General features: G+C 44.1%; 2 protein-coding genes across 5 annotated transcripts in view; both read left to right on the plus strand.

The window, feature by feature from the left end:
* Positions 1 to 21,289, plus strand: part of Sytbeta (Synaptotagmin beta) — a 44,014-nt gene that overhangs the window by 16,356 nt on the left and 6,369 nt on the right. The window contains exon 1 of one of the 4 annotated variants that reach the window (XM_015187116.2): positions 9,670 to 10,111. The exons of 2 other annotated variants lie outside the window; for them this stretch is intronic. The gene's annotated coding sequence lies outside the window, so the exon portion shown is untranslated. Of the gene's footprint in view, positions 1 to 9,669; positions 10,112 to 21,289 lie in introns of those variants that run through there. One more of the 4 variants, XM_015187115.2, reaches the window with a different exon arrangement.
* ind (intermediate neuroblasts defective) lies at positions 865 to 3,037 on the plus strand. Its single transcript, XM_002134720.3, has one exon. The coding sequence runs from the start codon at positions 1,601 to 1,603 to the stop codon at positions 2,798 to 2,800; it is 1,200 nt and encodes a 399-aa protein (XP_002134756.3). The 5' UTR covers positions 865 to 1,600; the 3' UTR covers positions 2,801 to 3,037.

A 21,289-nucleotide genomic window follows, 5' to 3' on the forward strand; every position in this document is an offset into this window, starting at 1 on the left:
CTGCTGGTGCTCCATATATTAGGTCTGATCCTGCTCGTGGTCCTTTTTTGCACGGCCCGCCAATTAAGCAGAAGCCAACAACTGTTAAAAAGTAGGCAAAAATTCGGATCGCCTACGTGGAGGACTGATAGCTCTCCCGACCCGGCCGGGTCCAAAGAAGTCGGACAACAATTAACGTCAGCAATTGTGATCGGTTTTATAGCCACTTAACATACGATCAACTGCTGCCAGGCCAATGACAATGTAGCACCTTCCAGACAATGCAATGAAAAGGACAATTATAGGTAAATCCTTAAAGTCAGTTAACAAATGATAAAACTGCCGCCATAATTCTATGTAATGTAACCCAAAAACAACACGATTTCTTCTATGGCCCGAATGCCGTCGGCAGCGGCGTCGCTCTGTCTGGCATCATGGCCTGACCTGGCCCAAACACACTGCTGCCGAGACAAAGGCTCGACGTGCGTCGAGTCTCGGATTTGCTTTGCTGCAGGACAGGACTGCATCAATGAATGAAACAGAACTGAATGGACCTGGTCCTGGTCCTGGTTGATGCATGATCCTGGCATTGTTCGACCTTGCACAAGCAGAAGAATGAATCAATAAAATTACGCCAAGGCGAGGACTCAAAGGAGAGTTGGGTTGGTTGACAATACGCTAGGAGCGGGAGTAGGAGAGGGAGTAGGAGCAGGGGACTGACAGTAGTGGCTGCAGAGTTATAGCACTCGACAGTGGCAGCCACTTGGGTCATAAGTTGCCATGAAATTGGCATTAAACGGTCGAGGGCTTGTCTTCTTCTATGCATTTAAAACAAATCGATTGGTAATACATATTACACGTACATGTGGTATAAACTGTGGGGCTTTATACATATTAGAGCTACGAGTATTTCTAAAAACAATGCTCTTCGTTGACGGCTGAAATTTAAGTAGAAACTTATAAAATAAACTTTTATGCGGAAGAATATTTGGGGATATTGCGGTATTAGAAAAACCCTCAAATGTGTCTGAATCGATCAGTGCCGATCGTGGATGCTATTCGGGAACATTTTCACAGAAATTTTGAGAATATCAAAATCGAAAAAGGATGAAATTCGAATTACCACTAACAGAAGCACGAAGCCCTGAAGCTCTACTCTGAATGCAACCCTGGAACAATGTGTTCTTCAACAAAGAAAATCATAAATATATGTGAAAATGTAGAATTGGAAAACTAAAACTAAGTATTTTCCAACCCATCTACATTATTCTCAATTCCCACAAATACGAGAAATGAAATACCTCCCAGAGATACAAAAAATCGAGTATTATTTAGATTCCATGTACTGGTACAGTACTAGGCGTAATTTGATCTAACTTAGCCTGAACAAATTCAGTGTCGTTTAAAAAGCTCTTTGGCAGTCTCAACTTTCAATTAAACTCGAGTCATAATACGAAAACGCAGATGAAGATTCGTTCCAGCCAGAGGCGAGGCACACTCACAGGCACAAAGGGTACGCATACAGATACGGATACATGTGCAGATGCAGATACAGGCAGGCCAGCCAGAACTATGCCTTCCATTGGGAATGATCTGACTGGAGACGGGGCACGACGAGCCAATGGCGGAGCGTAAATGGCAACAGTTGCCGCTAAATGGTGACTTAATGGCTGAAGAGACACACAAACCACCCTCGAATTGGTCTTCAGGGGTGAGTGTCAGTGCGAGTGTGAGTGCGTGTGGAAAACAACCCCCGAAGACACAGGGTCGTTGCCTATATAAGATACGGATAGCGGTCCAGCAGCCAGACAGTCTCGTTCAGCCAGCGATCGTGTTCACTACCTCAGTCCAGGCCAAGCTCAATAAACAGAAAATGTCGCGCTCTTTCCTGATGGATTCCCTGCTCAGCGATATGCCGCCCCTAAGCAAGCCAAAGGAACCTTCCAGCTCCGCTAGCCAAGGAGCCAGTGCAGCAGCCGCCGCGGTGGCCGCAGCAGCCATGTTGCCCACCATCCCCATTCTGCCATATCCGGCCAGCTATGTGGGCAGCTACCTCTTCTCCCTGGGCATCCAGCAGCAGCAGCAACAACATCAGGCGGCCATGGCAGCAGCAGCTGCCCTCCAGCAGCATCCCCATGCCCACGCCCATGCCGGGACCAGTTCCGGCTCGCTCTATCATCCTTACGCCCAGCTCTTCGCCACCAAGAGGAAGTCCAGCGGGTTCAGCCAGTACGAGAACTGCTATCCGTCGCCACCGCTCTCAGCCAACCCTAGCAGCAGCTCCCAGCAGATGCCTCTTCACTCGTTGTATGGAGGAGCTCCGGGAGCGGCCTGCCCTCTGCCCCTCACCGAACCAGGCAGCTTCTGCACATCGCCCTCGGCGTCCTCGTCGGCTTCCCTGGATTACACCAACAACTTCGATGATCAGCCACAAGCGAAGCGCTTCAAGCACGAGTCCTCCTGCTCCCCCAACAGTTCCCCACTGAAGTCCTCGGCCGTGCCATCGGACATCACTCCACTCATCAGTGACTATGCCGATTCGAGCAAACGGATTCGTACCGCCTTCACCAGCACCCAGCTATTGGAGCTGGAAAGGGAGTTCTCCCACAATGCCTATCTGTCCCGGCTGCGGCGCATCGAGATCGCCAATCGCCTGCGGCTCTCCGAGAAGCAGGTCAAGATTTGGTTCCAGAATCGTCGCGTGAAGCAGAAGAAAGGCGGCTCCGAGAGTCCCACATTCAATCTCTCCACCAACTCTGGTTGCAGTCCCCAGACCTCGCCCCACGCCCCCAAAGTGTGCGAACTGAAGGCGGAAGCGTAATCTTGGGACTGAGTCGAGATCCTCTTCCTGATTGTATAGTAGATATAATTTTTTTTTGCGCAGGTAGCTAGCCTTAAATAACTTTTTTTTCTTCTTTTTTAAATTTTTTTTTTATTTACAATAAGTAATGTTAGTTATTTATAATTAAAATTAACGGGAATAGAAAGTTCCCAGTAAAACCTACTATTATACAAAATAAATACCCTAAATCAAATAAATGAAATAATTGCACATACATATATTGTCTTAATTGATTCAAAATAGATCTTGAAAAGGTTATTCAAACCAGAAAACCGAAGATACTCGTTGAAAAATACAGACCTTTGGGGTAATACCGAAGTTTGTTCCCAAATGTCAAAAGTATTAGAAGCATATTATAAGCATGGCCCAGAAATTTACATTCAGAAATTCAAATTTCTGAAGCAAAAATCTATCCATGCCAGAGTATATCTTCATGACCACTTTGGACGCCTCAAACCTGCGATCACAAGGATGAACCGATTAGATAGTGGTTGCTGTGGAGCAGAGCATCTCCATCAAGCACGAGTTCTAGCCGTCTATGAGCTAAACCTACTGACTACCCATCGCACTGCCGACTTCCACAGTGCCCTGGAGAGATTTCCATCGGCTATGCTGCTCCCCAGCCATTAGGTTTGACAAATTTTTTGGCATGTTCCTTTATTTGCTTGCCGTTAATCCACTCATTCAGAAAATAATTTTCAAAATATACAGAACCGGAAATTTGTCAGATTTAATTTTGCACACTTCTCAACGTTGTAATTTTTTTTTGGCAAATAAAATGTGCAAAATTGAGTTGCTTTGATGCTCGTTAAGTCGACAGGCCTGACAAATCGCTGGACAAGTCGTGTCTTTTGGGGAAATCTCATTTGAAAATCTGTCATAGGATGGTTGTTAGCAGGGCTTAGTGAGTGTTATAGGATGGTTGTTAGAGTATGTGAAACATAAATGACTGGAAGGATGTGAAAGACAGATCCACTGCACCGCTTGGAATGAATTGAATCAGCTCGGAGATCGTTAACGCTTCTTATAAAATCGTTCTTAGGATCTTTTTTTCGAAAACACTTATTCAATTTTGTATATTCAGTACATACGCTATATAAATGTTTGTCCTGACTAATTGACCAATGACTGATGACTAGCAGTCAATGCACAGTCCAATGTACGAAATTTGGAAAATTTCCCACCACTTTCATGATTCTGTCTGCTGATTTCAAATCATTGAAGTCGATATTTTTTGAGTCCAGGCACACGTTCCTCGACACTAAGATACCCGGGACTTGATATTAAGGTATCTTTATGAAAAAAGCTGAAAAAGGGAGGGGAGGGCATAGAAGGAGAAAGAGAGAGAAAGAGTGGCGGTGCTAAGCTTCTCTGTGAGAGGGAGACTAACACACACAAAGGTAGAGAAATTGCCTTGCTTATTCTGGATATAAAGATTTCAAATATATGTACAAACGGGATAGAATGGTTTTACAATCGTGGCTTGTAAGAAATTCTCTGATGGTCATAAGTTCATAACTGCAGTATTTTCTATGCGGCCAATACTTCGGATTGTTTAGTGATTTGTTTCTACCACGATAAGCGGTCCTTTTGATAAGTAATAGAAATAATTCCAATTTATTTTCTTGAGTATAAATAATACATATTTTAGACCGATTCTATGCATTCGTTCCGCAGAACATAAAAGATCTCGAAACGGATTGTGTGGTCTGCTGATTCCAAGCCGCAATTTTGACAAAAAGGACATTTTTTGCCAAATCATTGGAATTTTTAATTAATCATGGACATCATTTGTGGTGGGGTGAGGTGCGAGTGCGCCAATAGAGCTGGTCCTAGGCATTTCCCACGACACTTCAAATTGCACAAATTAATGATGCCAACTCAGCTCTGCTGTCCGGACTCCGGACTCCGGACGATTCTTATCATTTCGGATAGTGCAGGCAATACCATCCAGCACCGAGTGTGGTGACAAACCCAAAACGAATCAAGCGCATCAGAAACCTGCTCAAAGAACTCTCATTCAGAATTCATTCAACACTGGACAATTATTCAATGAATGCGAACAACTGCAAGGACCTGGAACTGGGACTAACTCTCATTGTGCCATCCCAAGGGGTGCGGTGCTAATAAACGCAATTGCACCTACGCCCCTCTGGGCCATCGTTGGAAACGAGAATGAAACTGAGAATGGGAATGGGAATGGCACAAAAATAGCCCAGTCGGCGGTTTTAGGCGGAATTTCGGTATTCTATTCTCTTTGCACTCCTTGAAAATTGCCCTCCTGCTCGTACCTGATCCCTCTCCTGGATCGTTATCTACTGGAGTTCTTAGTTTGTGTCCTCAAGTGTGCGCCTCTTCCACTTGAGCTGAAGAGCTCTCAGCTTCCCTGCCTCTTGAGTCTCAAGTACTGCAACAGCAGGTAGGAGGACTCCTTGACTCCACTCTTGAGGATTTTCGCTTGCAAACTGTTTCCAGGAGTGTTGCGAAAATGTTTTTTGTTTTTTTTTGTGTTTAATTTGTTGCGTAGGCTGCCGATCCTTATCGGGAGGATTTGATTTGATTGCTTCGAAATTGGAGGCAATATGAAGGAGTTGGTCACGTGAACTGGGTGCCTGGAAATCACTACTCAAATTGAGCACAGATTATGAAATACTAATATCGAAATTTCGATATACATACATAGTATGATCTTTTTCCCTACAGGCCAAGTAAATCTTGGGGATAGAAAGGTTAATTTTATCTTTTACCATATGCAATAAATCCAAAGGAAATCTCGAAATAAGGTCACTCTTAAAGTCCACTCCGTTTTCTATTTCTACCACGAAACTATCTCCAAATGAATTTGCATATTGTACATCAGCTACATCCCACTCTTTGAAGCACCTTTGGCCAGATGTCTCAGATAATTCTTGAGTACTTTCCATGTCCCGCTGTTTTTTTTTTTTTGAAGCCATACTGTGCTAACAGACAATTTATGAATGAATAGAGACTCAAGTGCAGAAACTCTTCAGTTTAAAGTGTATGCGCCCATCGGGATCGGGACACTCCTTATGAATGAATGCGCAGCGATGCCTTCGTCAAGGCTGAGAAATTCCTTTCTACCTCTCGGCTCTGTTAAAAGATCATTAAGAAGAAGGAAATTCCGTTGAAAATTGGACTGAATGGATAGAGAAATTCGTCAGGTGCTCACTTCTGGATGCGATGCTCGTCTAGACAGCCTGTCGCCGTAGCAGAGGAAATCCCTGGCTGCCTGTGGTGCAACGGTTGTGGTATCAAGTGTACGAGTATTTGTGTTCTACCTCCGTTTGTGGCGTGTACTAAAGTGGCGCACAAGAGCAAGTTTGGTTAAGCTTTGAAAGTTGTTCCTGGTTGTTCATTCTATAAAGCTCGTGCATAGACAAAGCTTTAAGCCGTTAAAGCACATGTTGCGAAGCTTTAAAGCTATTGTTTTCGTCATCCTCGCGGCTGGTTGAATTGTGTTGTGGGCGTATGGCAATAACGGGAATCAAGTCTGAGGTAAATCTGAGCACAAAGTCTTCAAATCCTTTAAGCTTTTGAAATGAATAAATTAACTGTAAATGTATTTTATGTCGGTGGGCTTTTGTGGCTGGTCAACCCAAGGTAAACATCAGGAAAATGAGTTTTCCCCTTTATATTTTTCATCTAGTGAAATAATAATATGATTTTATTTTTCCACTGTTTTAGCTCGAAGGAAGTGGGCTTGTTTAATTCTTAGGCTGACCTATATTATACACACGTATATGTATTTATGGAATTCTTTTGTTACAATCTTGGTGGAAAACCGCACTACATGCTTTTGGTCACGCAATCAGGGACTGCCCATTAGGGATATGTGGCAAACCCCACCTAATTGACCCATTAAAGAGCCCCAAAACACACATATACCATCGAAACTGCCCTCATTTTGGGTCGAAAATGTTTTAGCGTTCTCGCAAGGTAATTTTCTGGGCTCCCCAAGTCTTTGCGATGGGACTTTTTCTTTCAGCAATTATCCGTCTATCTAAGATTTCAATTTAGTTCGAATCCCGCTGTCACTGCCCCCTCCACAACGCCTAGACATTCTCACCTCCATCTAATGGGCTCCCTTGAAAGCTAAAACAGCACGTCATCGTCCTTGGACCACTCTGCGTATTGAATTTAATGAACTTTTTGTTAACCGGCTTCTTGGCTCATCCGCACATTGACTTGGCTGGGATCTGGGGCTGGTTCTGGAGGGGTGCGGAATGATGGAGCCATTTCTGTGGCGCCCCACAGACGTCGAGTGGCGCCTGTTTAAAATGAGTTTTGTCGCTTCGTTATGCAACTGGTGACAGAATAAACTAGTCGTACAATAGTAAAATAAGGAGAGCTAGCCGAAATAATCTATATTTTCAACTCACGATTTACGAATATAATTATGACTGGGTGGTGATGGTTTCCTGTCCACCCATGGGACTGGACATATATGTATGTACGTATCCTAGAATACAAATCATCTGAAATATATGCATAACATTTTTGTGTGTGTATCGTATGCAGATGAGTATGAATACGGGTTTGGAACGGAATTCATTGACATAATACACATCGAGTGGGGCACGTGGCCGGATTCCAATTATATAAAGAGCTTAAAAACACACCGCACACAATCTGCTACGAGTATCTGCATTAAAGCAGTTCAAATTTGAGCTATGCTGTGTATTCCATTTGGTCCCGAATGAAAAGAAAAAAACAGAAAAAGTAGAAAAAGTTTACGCCGACACGCAGTCGGGCCTATGAGTGAATGAACTTTTTGATTAAATGATGGAACGGGATGGGACGAGATGGAATGCCGCGAAGATTCCTACGGTAACTCCAAAGAAAAGCATGCACACTTCTTGGCTAATCTTTAAGATTAAAGTTACCCTCGATGGGGGCAAAACAAAAGCGATAGCCTTGGAGAAAAACATCTGCAAATACACAACAAAATGCCCAAATTCAGACTAAAAACAAAACGAGACAAAATAAAGCGATAATAAGAACACGAAAGCAACAAAAAGCTTAGTTGTTATTAAAAAAGAGAAGATGGAATAAAGAGATGAAACGAAATCAAGTCTTAAACGGGGACCGGAACTGGCGGAGCACAAGAATAAATACGAGTGTGCCAGCATACGAGTACTCGTGCCTTCAGGGCGAAACGACAACGACAACGACAGGAACGTTGACAATTTTCGCCAATGCCAAAGGCCCATCTCTCACCATCTCTCACCAAATCTTCCCACCCTCCCCCACCAACGCCTTCGCCAAGTGCGTTAAACTTTGTCGTCGGCACAGGTGGCCTGGCTGCGGGCTTATAGATGAGGCAACTTGTTGCTGAAACAGACACAGAAACTGACACAGAACGAAGGAAACAAAGATACAAGAGCCAGGCAGGGAGAGAGAGATGGAGACACAGTCAGAGACAGAGAGAGCAACGTGCAGCTAAGCTGTCCCGTCTGTCTGGCAATGGCTGGAGCTGGAGCTGGAACTTTCTGCCCGTGCTGTGCTGTGTGCGTATTGCAAGTGCCATTGGCCTACATGCGTGTGTAAGGACAGGGGCTGTGGTGCCCCCATAAAGGGGATTGAATTGCAAATGGAATGTTTGGCATACTATACTATGCTTTAATCGCCAACAAAGTAAATGAATAGTTTACAAATCTATAAAACATAAACACATCAAAACTGATTAAAAACCAACTTAGATCACCCTCTGGCGCCTATTGCTAAGCCTCTGCCTCTGTGGATGTATGTGGCTAGTGCGAGTATCTTTGCTTTGTCTGATGCGCTCCACTTCAAGTAGTCTGTCTGCCTGGAAAGTTTTCTCGCCACAAAAAGTATCCACAAACCCACTGACTTACACAAAAATATATGTACAAACACCCTACACTATTCGGTGTGTTTGCCTGTTGCAAACAGAATGCAAAAAAGCAGAGCAGAGCATAGCGAAGAAGGAGCGAGACACAAGACAGAAAAGAGTGAGATGGAGGGGAGGAGGAGTCAAAGCTTCTGCCATTGCCATGGGTAAAGTGCCTTTGGAGCTTGCTCAATGTCAGCTTCGGTGCGCTGCTCTCGCTGTGTGTGTTTTTTTCAGGGGCAAACATGACAACAGGTAAACACAGGCCCTGAAGTATACGTATATGTAGCTGTATGTATGTATGTGCATGGGTATGCAATGGCAGCAGGAGCAGAACAACAGAAGCGGAGCTGGCGTCAATTAAGGTCGTTTATGGTAACTCGAGTCGCAGTTACGGACGGTCATTAGATGACGAAAAACGCCAAAAAGTATTCAACAAATTGAATCACGGGCTTTGCCAAGGCAACACACACCCGTACATACATATCTATACGTACATATGTACACATACACACAATTCTTATCTCTTTCAGAGAGCTTTCAAGGTGAAGTCGCTTTCACTTTTGAAAGCTTTCTCTTTTTCGAACTCTGCTGTATGCGTTATTTGATTACAGCCTGGAGTTTGCAGTTTTCCTGTGTTGGGTTTAATAAATAAGTACATATCCTAGACCCTAGATGTAGATACTGGAAAGATATTACCTGCTCAAGGTAAAGGGTGCTCAAACCCTTGAAAAACAAACGATTTAAACTCTCGGAAAGAAGCGTTCGTGAGGGAGCGTTCAACAGCTGTTTGGGTCCTTCAAACGCACAAACAAGGCAACAAGTTGCGAAAAAGCTTTCGAACTTCGAACTGAAAGAATTCAATGCCAAATTGGATGAGCTTTCCCCAATTTCCTTCGCCTGTCGTCGTCGTTTCCTTTACGACGCACGCTTTGGGCAAGGCCGACAGGACCAGCGAATATTCGAACAACTGTGTTTTTTTTGCAACTTGTTGTACGCTACTGTAGTCGGTGGCTCCGTAGCTCCGTAGCTCGTCTGTTGCTCGAATCGAGAATCAGTACCCCGCGTACAGCTCCAATGTGAGGAACACATCTCTCTCGGTCTCGTCGTCTCTCCCAGGACATCTCTGTGGCATGGCTACCAACAAAAATCGCTGAACACAAATTAATGGAAGCCAAGAGAAAACTTTCAATTGAGTTTTGCGCTGTTGCTGTTATTCGTGTGCTTTTGTGCGTTCCCGTGCCTGTAACTGTGCCTGTGGTGGTGTGTTCCTGCAATATGGCCAAGTGTTTTTTTTTTGTTGAAAAATGTTAACGAAGTTTAAGCCGAGCGCTCTCTAATCCCCCGACCCAGTCTGCTGTGCGTGTGCGTGTGTGTGTGTGTGTGTGTGTCTTTAACTTAAAGAGAACGAACTCCAAGTAGGTAAAAGTACCGTTGAAACTGTTGCTCGGCTGGCTGTGGCTCTTTCTGTGCTCCGTCTCGTCGTCTCCCTTCCACTGAAGTGGAAACCTTATCTCTGCCCATCTATTATTTACTCGTTCATTTTCATAGCAAATCAAATGTGTCGGCAGCCGTATCCTAATGAGAAGCATCCACAATGTGTACCTATGAATACCCTATTTATATGCGAGCATACATCCATATACGTACATACATATGTATGTAGATAAATAAATATTCATGGGGTCCAAGCAATAGGCAGGATTGCTCCTGCAACTTGTTGGCTTTAAGTTAACTCGAAATTTAATTTAAGAATTTGTACTTTAATAAGTTAGTGTTCTACTATTGGTGTACTCGTAGCTAGATCTCACTCTAGATAGAAGGTATGATGAGGGTTGGGATGTGTACATATATCTTGGCCAAATTTCAATTTGAAAATGTTTGGAATTTCGATTAAATTCCAAACGTCAGAGCGGAAAAAGCGGAACTTGAAAATTCTGTCCTAGACCAAAAAAAAAAGAGAGAAAGATGCTGCGGCTGTCCCTGCGTCTCTCAGCCACAACAAATTTGTATGAGCCTTGTCCTCTGCCACAAGGCCCCAAGCTCCAGACCCCGTTCCAGTCCCCACTGCAGCTGATGAGTCCCCTATGTAGTCATTGTCCCATCTTTAACCTACCATTTCAGGCCTAGTCAGGGGCGCAGACCAAAAAGCAAAGTTAATATAATTATTTATAGATAACGAATCAGGCGAGTGCACAAATTTGTTTGGGGGGGGTACACGCCAGGGCGGCCAGACGACAGCCTCCCCTTGGCAGAAATGAGTGTTAATGGAGCGCCTGACGGTGTGGCAGGGGGATACTGGCTGCCGTTAACCAGAGATGATGGCGCACGTCCCTCGAATCGGGAATCAAGTCTGAATATGTTTGGCCTGTCATCTCTTGGCCTCCCACCATATTAGGGGCCATTGTTGCTCGGCTGCTCTAGCCTTGAGTACAGACCCCAGTCCCGTTTCCTTTCCCGTTTGCATTCCCTTTCATCTCCTATTAAAATGGCACACGAAAGGCTTCTGGGACTGGTACGAGTGTACGTATACATATGTAAGTACTATGGTTGCCTAGACGGGAGTCGAGTCCATAAATTATATCAATGAGGGGGGAGCATATAATAGAAAAATATGTCAGCATTCTGGGGATAACAATAAGTGGCAGTCAGATTCAAGACAGGGGCGAGGCAGGCGAGGCGGGGCGAGGCGAGTGCGTGTGCGTGTGCGTTCGAGAATGGTGGAGAGAGCAGGCCACGCGCTGGCTTCACCTACACGTTCAGCATGTTGCATGTGCCACACAATTTGTCACAATTAAAGAAATTGGGAAAATGGCTGCAACGTCACGGGCCAAGAATAGGACGAAAGAGAAGACGTTCATGGTCCCTCCATGTGGAGGGATCTCCTTGCACCAGATGCATTTGCTTTTCCCTCTTATTCCCTCTCTCGTTCCCCTTCCCTTTCCCTTTCTCCTTCTCTTTCTGGTTGAATGCTCGCATGCAAGTCGTAAATCTCAATTATGTTTATGAGTGTACGAGTGTACGATACATGTACTATATATACAAAGGAAGAGAAGTGGAGACTCTTCAGGACTCCTCTCGGGCTGCATCTAATTTGAATCTATGTATGTACAGTAAAAACATTCCTTGCAACCTGTCTCCTCAGGGGACACATACTGTGGCGTCACACTACACATCTACTACCTTCAACAAGCATGTTTTTCTCATTTTTAAACAAAGCAAAAAGGGCCAACCTGTGTTTTGTTTTTTAGCTTGCAATTTTAGCACAAATTGTATCTCTCTCCTTAGTACCAGCCAATTTGGAATAGCCAATTTTCTATTATACACCCCCAATCCAATTGTTTTCCAAACTGCATATATCTGCATATATGTATGTACTTACGACACGATTTCGTTCTACATACGAGATCCGGTTCAATATGGCCATATCGATTCTGCCGTTAAGATTTCCTCATTGCGTTGCAAACAACCGGCTAAAATTACATTACCGTGCAATGTCGCAAAACGGCCAATTAGAAAGTCATGAATTTTTAATAAATTAAATACTTTCACCCGGCCCTATCACATGGATTGGGCTAGTGGTGGATTGTTTTTCACCGAATGGTATCGCTTGAACACTCACTCATTAGTCCTTTAGGCTGTCCGCCATGGAGAGCTGACACTGTACTTTCATCTGTCAGCTCCCAGCAATTACTTAGATAGTATATAAACACCGACACACACCCTTCCCCGCCATAGATAAGAGTGCTCATGCATACAAAGTGCATATGTATGACTTGATTGCGTTATCCTGTCCCCACTCCCCCCTCTCCCGGCCCAACCGACACCACTTCCCTGCGCTTACTCTCGATTCCCTCTTGGTTAGCCAATGCATTTCCGTCCAAAAGCTCAGCTGGCCCTAACTAACGAAGGGTTGGGGTGGGCATATGGCAGGGCGGTGAGCGGAGGGCGGAGAGCGGAGAGCGGAGAGCGGAGGAGCTCAAAATATGATTTATTCAAATGAATAATGTTGCTGTGTATTTTAGTGTGTGTGTCGGAGCGTGTGTCCGTGTGTCCGTGTGCCCATGTATGTGTGTGCAGTTAAATTAGTTTACTTGATTTCCGCTGGACATTTGGTTGGTCGGATTTGACTCGATTGCCGGATGTCGAATTGATTGAAAAATATGGAAAAATATGGAATATATTGAGGGGCAAATGTGCATGGTAAATGCAGGCTGCCAGATATTCGCATAGTAAATGAAGGCTTCCAGAAGCTACTCTGCAATGCAGCACTTACCAATCCACAGGGACAGCGATACAATTTGAAAGGAAAATGTATAAAATTTACCAAATTTCCACGTATTTAAAAAAAGCTGTTTTCAATATCCAGTACGAATGTTGAACCTAAAATGTGGTCACAATTTCATTATATACTTTTTTTCATCAACCACAGAACACAGTGGACGTTCTAGTAGTATTACGTATTAAATCTTAACTAAAGGTTTAGTATAATTTTGATTTCGATGATTACATAAGAAATTTGAAAACATACTACACCGATATTAGGCATTAATAATACAAAAAAGTGAAAGAGTTTTACAAAAGAAGGTTTGTTTTTTCTTCACTGTTCGGTTATGGGCATTTCCATCCTGGCATTACAATTCATTTGTACTGCTTTAAAGATACAAGCCAAAAAATAGGACCTGACGTTACGTTAAAAAACCCAGAGTTGTTTTTGAGATAGGGGTAGAAAATTGTAAAGATCTGTGTAACATTTTTTGTGCCAATAAATTAAGTATTGAGCTTTCATTTTCAAAGTTATTAAATGTAAAAACCTTTCCTGTACTTACGTTTCCAAAAAGGAAAAAGGATTTGCTTAGGGCTCTTGTCGGAGATAATAGTAAAGGAATATATGACTTCAGTGCCAAAAATACTTAATCCTACTCGTAAAAGAGTTAGTTTTAATTGGTTTTCAGTTGGCTAAATTTGTTATAATATCTTCACAGAATTATATGGAAATTCGTTTTAATCTAGTCTTAATTCTAAGAATTGTGGAAAATTCTGTGAAAACTAGTCGAAATTGCGATATATTTTCCAGCCACACAACCACTGTGATGCCTGTTTGGGTTGGTCGAAAAACTGATTCAATTAATTGTCCTTCAAAGATTTTCTCGGGTCACTGCATAAATATGCAGAATGGCGCAGATACAGTCTGCAGTTAATTAAAACCGCAATAAATAAACAATAAACAACGTGCATGACGAAGCGAATGATGGGCTGTGCGGGTGAGGGCCGGGCCTGATCCTGTCTTGGAGCGGGCCAGGCTTAATGCATTTATGGTCAGTGCAATATGCAAATGCAATTAAGAAGCAAGTGGCGCGGAGTGGATGCTGCACAGCCGGCCCCAGCCTTACGTCCACAAAAGTGTAAATGGCATCACGTAAAGCCCACAAAGGGAGGAGCTATGATGTGCGGAAATCAAATGAGTTCATACATACTTCTCCATGTACAGTACAGAGAATTTGATTTATTACAAATCCTTTCCTTCCGAGAATTTCGAAATTTAATACTTTAACTTTTCTACAAGAGAAATGCTTAAACATTTAGGGCTTTCCCCCATTCATGCTGTTCATTGGAACCAAACCAAGTTATTTTCATCTTTTCTTCTCTACAAATTTTCATATCAAGTTCGTCTCAATCGATTTTAATATCACGCTTTCCTTGACTCTCCCATGAAAAATCACGTAAAATGTTCAATAGATTTTCGCAGGCAATTTGCAGTGACATTCAAGGGAGAGATTGGAACCAGCCTCCAAGTCGGAGTCAGAGTTTGAGCCAAAGCCCGCAGGCAGAATCCAACAGCCGCATACATAACTCAAGCACTCAGGCTTATGCAAGCAGTTTTCCAAAGCCTTATTTTTATAGCCAGTTGACAGCAGCCAGCAGGGATACAGATGTGGAGGTGCAAAGTGGGAGGAGGGAGGAGGCAGGAGGCAGGAGGACGAGGACAGGTCCCGACATCCCGACGAGATGAAAGCCAAAAATGTTGCCCTGATAATGCGGCCACACAGACAGACATATACCAAAACCCGACTCATCGATTTGTCAAAACCTTTTTGCACGGGAAAAGGAAATGGAATGGGTAGATGGGTGATGGGAGATGGCTGGGGCAGGGTGGCAAAAAGTTGGCGCTCTTGTCCCGGAGTAAAAACGGCAATCAAATTTGAGCCAATAATTAAATTGTCCATCAAAAAAGAGACAATGGGAATGGCCTTCAGGTGCCGGGGCAATGGAAAACTGATTGCAAGCTTGTGTTCCGATGAAAACAAAACATTTACTGACAACTAATTAGTGTGATTTTAGATTGGTTTCGGCAGACTTATTTGATTCTTTATTGGTTTATTTTTTACATTTTCAACGTATAATAAAACCCTTCTCATGAACCCTTTTTGGCAACATGTAACGGACGATGTTGGTGTGAGAAGCGAGAGATGCCGACAGATTTAGCAGAAAAATAAACACGGATAAAATATGTATTCTAAAATACTTCGTTAGCTGGTAGTTTTTCTTAATTGTTTCTACTATAATTAAGCTGCAATTCAAACTCAAATAAAGCTCATCCTCATCCTCATGGGTCAACTGTTCCGCAAATTACAGGTTGGTCCAGCCAAATGAAATCATCGCAATGTTGGGCTATCTCAAATAAATACGAGTATACACGTACAACTCGGATGACCTCTGTTTATATTTAAAACTTTGAATACAGAAAATGTTGCGCCTAATTGAAACTCTTTGGGGCAAAGTCAACAAACAAGCAGCTGAACAGACACAGAGGCCATTGACGTCAGAGCACTGGCACTTGAGGGAATTGGAAAGTTTTACCCAAGTTGCCAAGGGCTGGGGATAAATTCAAGACGTTGAATGTCTCCTAGTTGTCCCAAGCCTTAGTCCTCTCTCACTGCTAACGAGATTGATGGCAGGCCCTGAAAGGTTGGATTTGGATGCACGCAACATGCATTTGGACGCGTATCGCCATCAGCATCACCTTCTCCTTCTCCATCTCCATCTCCATCTATGTGTGTATCCTTCCCCAGCCCAGTCTTTATGAAAGGGAACCAAATCGGATCATGTCAATGCATTGCAGTGCAATTTTCGTTGCCGGGCCCCCAGACAATGGGCCTTTGATTTGCGAAGGGTTAAATGGCCAAATTGCCGAAACGCTGGTGCGCTCCCTTTGATCCTTTTGGACGGCCTCCTTTCGCACAGCGATTTGCAAAAAGTGTTCTCGAAACATTTCTCGGATTGTACTATTTGTTTATGGCCATATTGAGTTTGATTTTGTTTCGATTAAAACCACAATGGAGGAGCCTTTGTCGGAGCGGTAGACAAAGCCAGACAGAGTTGTCAGTAGAGAAAATTTGCTAACAGATTTTGACAAGTAACTGGAGTGATAAAAATGGCAGCATTACCCATAGGGGCAGACAGAACTGAATAAATATATTATATATATTTTTTAGATGTTCGGAATCATTCTAAACTCCACCCTTTCCTTCTAAACTTGAGTGGAAAGGAATGAACAGGAACAGGAAATGTAGTCCTGTTTTTACCTTGCTATTTGCTAAATTTATTGCACTCATTTGTTCCGAAAACATTTAAAGAGCTTAAAAGATTTAAATAAATTATTCCAAGTTTAAGAAACAACCAAATATAATAGAAGCAGAACGGTCCCACAAGTGGTTGCTCAATTGCTCCCCCCGCCCCATGGCCTTAAACAACTTATACTTATAGAGATAAGAAAACATTTTGTGGATATGATCTTCTAAGTGCGGCTCCCTTCTCGCCGAAAGAAAAACACGGACAAAAACCCCTAACAGAATGGAGCAAATAGCATTAAACACATTCCCTCGAACCCTTTGTAGCCTCATGTGTGTGGCCCTCGGGCGACGAGCATTTACCAGATTGAAATGGAAGCAGCAACAGAGGCACCCAGGAAAAGCTGCCACCGCCGAATGCAATCGATGCACTGCAGCCGCACAATTTCCATTGTATTGGTGATTAATTTCTAGCCTCCGGGTGGCTACAGATGATGATGTCCTGTCTGTCTGTCTGAGGTTATCCCCACCACAACTGCAGCTCGCTCGCTCGCATCAACCGTCGCCTTTGTAAACAAGTTGACAGACAGGCATCCGGACCCGGACGCGAACGCGGACCCGGACTCGATACTGGTCCTGGTCCTGGTCCCGGTCGCCCTCTGCCCCTCTCCATCCTTCCCGCAGTCGCGATACGAACTGTATTGACGTTTGATGAGCGGATTATCAGCTGGAGCTGGATGCGAAGTGTTGCCCCTACCCAAACAAGTGTTGGATCGGGGTTTTCTCACCGCACAATACACAATAACTGCGCCATTTTCCACTGCTTTTCTTCAGCTTCGAAAAACTGATTGAATATGGGTTTTCACATCGGATTATGACTCTGAGTATTTCGGTTTCCCCAGCCTGCCCCTTAAATCATTGAACAAGAACCAATCCTATAGAAAAATCCCCAACTTTAAAGCACATCTATAAGGTGTAAGGTAAAAGGTATACAAATAAACAAATCATAATGTGATTTAAAAGAGCTCAGTCCAAGCTATCTCAATGGTTTGTGCCAAGTGAGTTGAAGCATCGACCTAATACCCCAGCTGCCTCCCCAATAAACCAAATCCATTGGAAGCATTCATGGCTCCCCCTGCTGGGATGCGTTTCCGAGCAAGTTGGCACCAAGCTCTCCCCGTTTAGGTGCCGCAATCAACTCTAGTTTTGTAGCCAATAAAGTGCACCACAGTGGGCGGATTCGACTGACGCTGACGTGCAACAAAGTGGGGATGTTAGTTCCGGTTGCCGTTCCATCATAAATGTAGGGCAATACCAGCTAGAGAAATTGTGTGGCAGGATCATAAAAAGCCAGCGGGCAATGGCAACGGTAACGGCAACGCAGCACAATTTATCCTATAGGCCACTAAAAAGTGCAAGATGAATTACATTTTTGCAGTCTTGGGGCAATCTCTTTCCCATCTCGTTCTCTCCACCCGGTCCGAGCTCCTGCCCATCTTTTCCGCTCTGTCCCAGCTTTTGTGTGTGTGTAGGTAAGCGTATAATGAGCTGCCGTTCTTTTACATTTTAATTTCCGGCCACGTTCAGATAACTGTCCGAGAGCGTTCCGTTCCGTTCCGTCCCGCCCGATGGTCCGATGGACAGCAGCAGAGATTTGCGGATTTGGTTTTTGTCTTCTCCTGGTTCCATATGCACGGGTCCGTGTATGTGTCTTTGCTCCTCCGTTGTCTGCCGCAATTATTTAAATAAGATTACAAGGGACTTATGCAGCGGAAATCTCATTGTGCGAGTATGTGCGCTGTTCATTTGAGCCGTGTTCCTGTTCTGTGCCCTGTTCCGTTTTAGCCCGGCTCACATTACGGCTTAGCAGACGTGTGTCAAAAGTTAGCCGGCCAATTGTTTGGCTTTGTCAAAACAACAATAAAGTTGACTCCTAATTGTTTTTTTTTTTGCAGTAGTTTGGATTATCCTTAGGTGGGTGCAGAGGTTGGGTTCGGTTCGGGCCTTTAATGAGTTGTCCAGTCGTTTCTCCCCACTCACCGACAGCTGTCCAAGGCCTAAGGAATATGGTATATTCCTTATCAGAGGAGTATCAGTATCAGTATCAGAGGAGCTCTTAGAGTTCTAATGACTTTGGTTAAGCCAAAGTACAAATTTCTGCAATAAATCCCCATCTTTGGAGTTGAAATTGAAATGTAGGCCTGTGGCTCCTCTTTTATAGAATGCAAAACGTTTCTGTTTCTGGCAAAGCCTTGACCAGCTCTACTTTGCTATTTCCCTACCTTTCTACAGCCGCATTGTTCTCTCTCTAAAGATGTCGAAGCCCCGGGTACCTGGCCATAGCACGCAGAAAGGCTTTCAGCCATTTGACGACTGCAAAGCCACACCTTGAGTGCCCTGACCAACCGGCCATCCATTGAAACCACCAATACCACAGGATATTTATGCATACATATGTACGTGTGTCCGAGTGTGTATGTACAATAAAAAGCAAACATTGAAAGGCCACCTTCGTGGACCGAATCGGCCGATACCCTGGCCAGATCCTTGCATCGGCTCGTGATGGGATGTATCGAATTGACTGCGGACTCTCATCGAGAATTTATGGGGTCGCACCTGAAGGGTATACAAACACAAGCAGAAACACAAACAACAGACCACAGGAAGAACAGCCACAACAGCGATGACAATTTCCATTTCCATTTCCATTCTCAGCTGAAAGTGCCGTGGGGGGAGGGGTGTTGGTGTGGCCTTCAGCTGGAGTGCAGCCGGTGGGAGTGGGAGTGGGAGTGGGAGTGGAGCTGGAGCTGGCGCTGACTAAGCTCAAGCTCAAGGCCACCGCAGACAGGAATGACAGTCTATGTGGTTCCTGCCGCTGCCGCTGGTGCTGCTGCTGCTGCGTCGTGTCTGTGGCAGGGAGAGCAATCTAGAAAAATTACTGCAATATGAAATAACAGTAACTATTGTGCTAATAGGATTAAAATGTATGCAGCACAATGACAGCCATAACGGGGGTGAGAGGAAAACTGTCTGCCACCGACAGCCGCAATGGCCGGGAGCGGGGACAGAGAGGGACAGCTCCTATGGCTCCCATAGGTGTCTGTCAACAGATGCTGACCATTTTCCACTGGACAAACTCACGTCTGAACACATGCCCGTACACATATTCTTTTGCGGTTTCGACGCACGCAAATGGGACAACCCACGGATACCGGGGCAAAGTAAGTGCAATTTGCTTGCCGTGGCGCATACAAAATGTTGCAACTTTGTGGCTAATCAGATTCGGGCTTCTCTTCTTCGAGCGGAAATTAACTATGGGACCCGGATGCCGTGGGATACGTGGAGGCTACTCTTTGTCCGACCCACACAGCTTGTCCTTGCAAGGATCCCCTATCCACTCCGCCTTATTGTGCTTCGATTTAGTGGGTCGGGCTCTATCAGGTCCTCTCATGATGAAACCAAGGGATTACTACTGAATCGAGTCCAGTTCGGTTCGACTCGTAGTATTGTTTTTGAATATACTCGTATGTAGGTTAACGATCAACCGAAGGTTGTCTTGGCCCTCCCGGCGGATTTCATAAAAGTTTCCACGAGCTGAAGCTGGTGCTGGGGCCACAAGTTTGAAATGACTTTGGAGAACTAATTAGAAAATGCCGGATGCACAACACTTTAATCGAAAAAGTTGCGTCAGAGCCGGAGCAGCCACCATTTCTGGTGACTGCTGCACACATAAATCCACGAGTATCTGTCGTTCTCAGTTAGGGAAGGCGTTTGAAGTACGAGAGTACGTCAGGGAAGTGTCAGTCTGAAGTCAGCCTGAGAGCTTTATCGTGTTACTGCATACAAACACATCACGGCCAATGGTTTAGCACTCAATCTGGGGGAAAGCTCATAAGGCAAGGAAGTAGAAAAGGAAAAAGCAAAGAACAAAAAAGAGGAACGTTGAACGTTGAACGTTAAGAGTTGCAAACCGAAGCTCAGATGCGCTCTACTCTGACAAATTACTGCTCGAACCATGAAAATCCCATTTGGCAATCCCTAACAATATCAAACAAAGTGGAAAATTTCAATTTGATATTTGGGCACTCGAGATGAGGCCTAGGGGTTGGCTTGGCCTTGGCGGCTGGTGATGATAGGTTGCAGTTGATGCCACATGCAACACCTTTCCATATGCCACATGCTTTCCACAGGGTGCGGCTAGCTCACTCTCGTCTCTCTTTTGTCCTTTGTTTGGGGTACTTTTGCAGGGATTTTTTCAATCATTTTGGGGTGAAAAATGTGAAAATTGTGAAAATTGTGGGCTTGGCTGTTTATCGCTTTGAATGCAGTTTACATAGGTGTCAATTAGCAACGGTGCGGTTGGCTGAATCTTAATGGAATTATCGTTGATGTTTTCGCAGTTCTCGTGCTCTCCACTCCTGTGGGATGTTACGGGACGGGACAGGACGGGAGGGTCCTCTCTTGATGCACACTTGGCTGATAGCCGAAGGGATCGAGAAGGGATTAGTGTTCGCACTTCAGAATCCTGAGTATGATACCCGGCCACGAAAATATTACTCAACATTACCCCATAGTAATTGTTTTGCCAGTTTAATTTAATTTTTAATTTAAGTTACCGATTATAATCCTTAGTTATTACTAAGTTTGAGTGCCACATGTGATTGATATTGCAAGTTGAAATCAAAATTTGTAATTTGAGAGGATACATTTTCATACCCGTTACTCTAAGAGTTTGGGTGGATTTGGATATGTGTAACACCCAGAAGAAAGCGTTTTCGACCCCACAAAGTACTATATATATTCTTGATCAGCATTAAAAGTCGATCCACCCAGATCTCAGAGACTATAAGAGCTGGAGAGACCAAATTTCGTATCCAGACTCCTGGACTCACACTGTTTCAAGTATATCACTTCCTTCCCCACATGACATGAATTATCATATCTAATAGATTATCGAATCTGGATCAGATCGGATCAGTATTATAGCCGGTTCTCTTACACACACACTCTTGCTCGTGCAGTGTG

Source organism: Drosophila pseudoobscura, chromosome X (assembly GCF_009870125.1).
Source record: "Drosophila pseudoobscura strain MV-25-SWS-2005 chromosome X, UCI_Dpse_MV25, whole genome shotgun sequence".
Lineage (NCBI taxonomy): Eukaryota > Metazoa > Arthropoda > Insecta > Diptera > Drosophilidae > Drosophila > Drosophila pseudoobscura.

Coding starts and splice junctions, on each gene's coding strand:
- ind (XM_002134720.3), top strand. CDS start 1,601: ATGGCGGAGCGTAAATGGCAACAGTTGCCGCTAAATGGTGACTTAATG.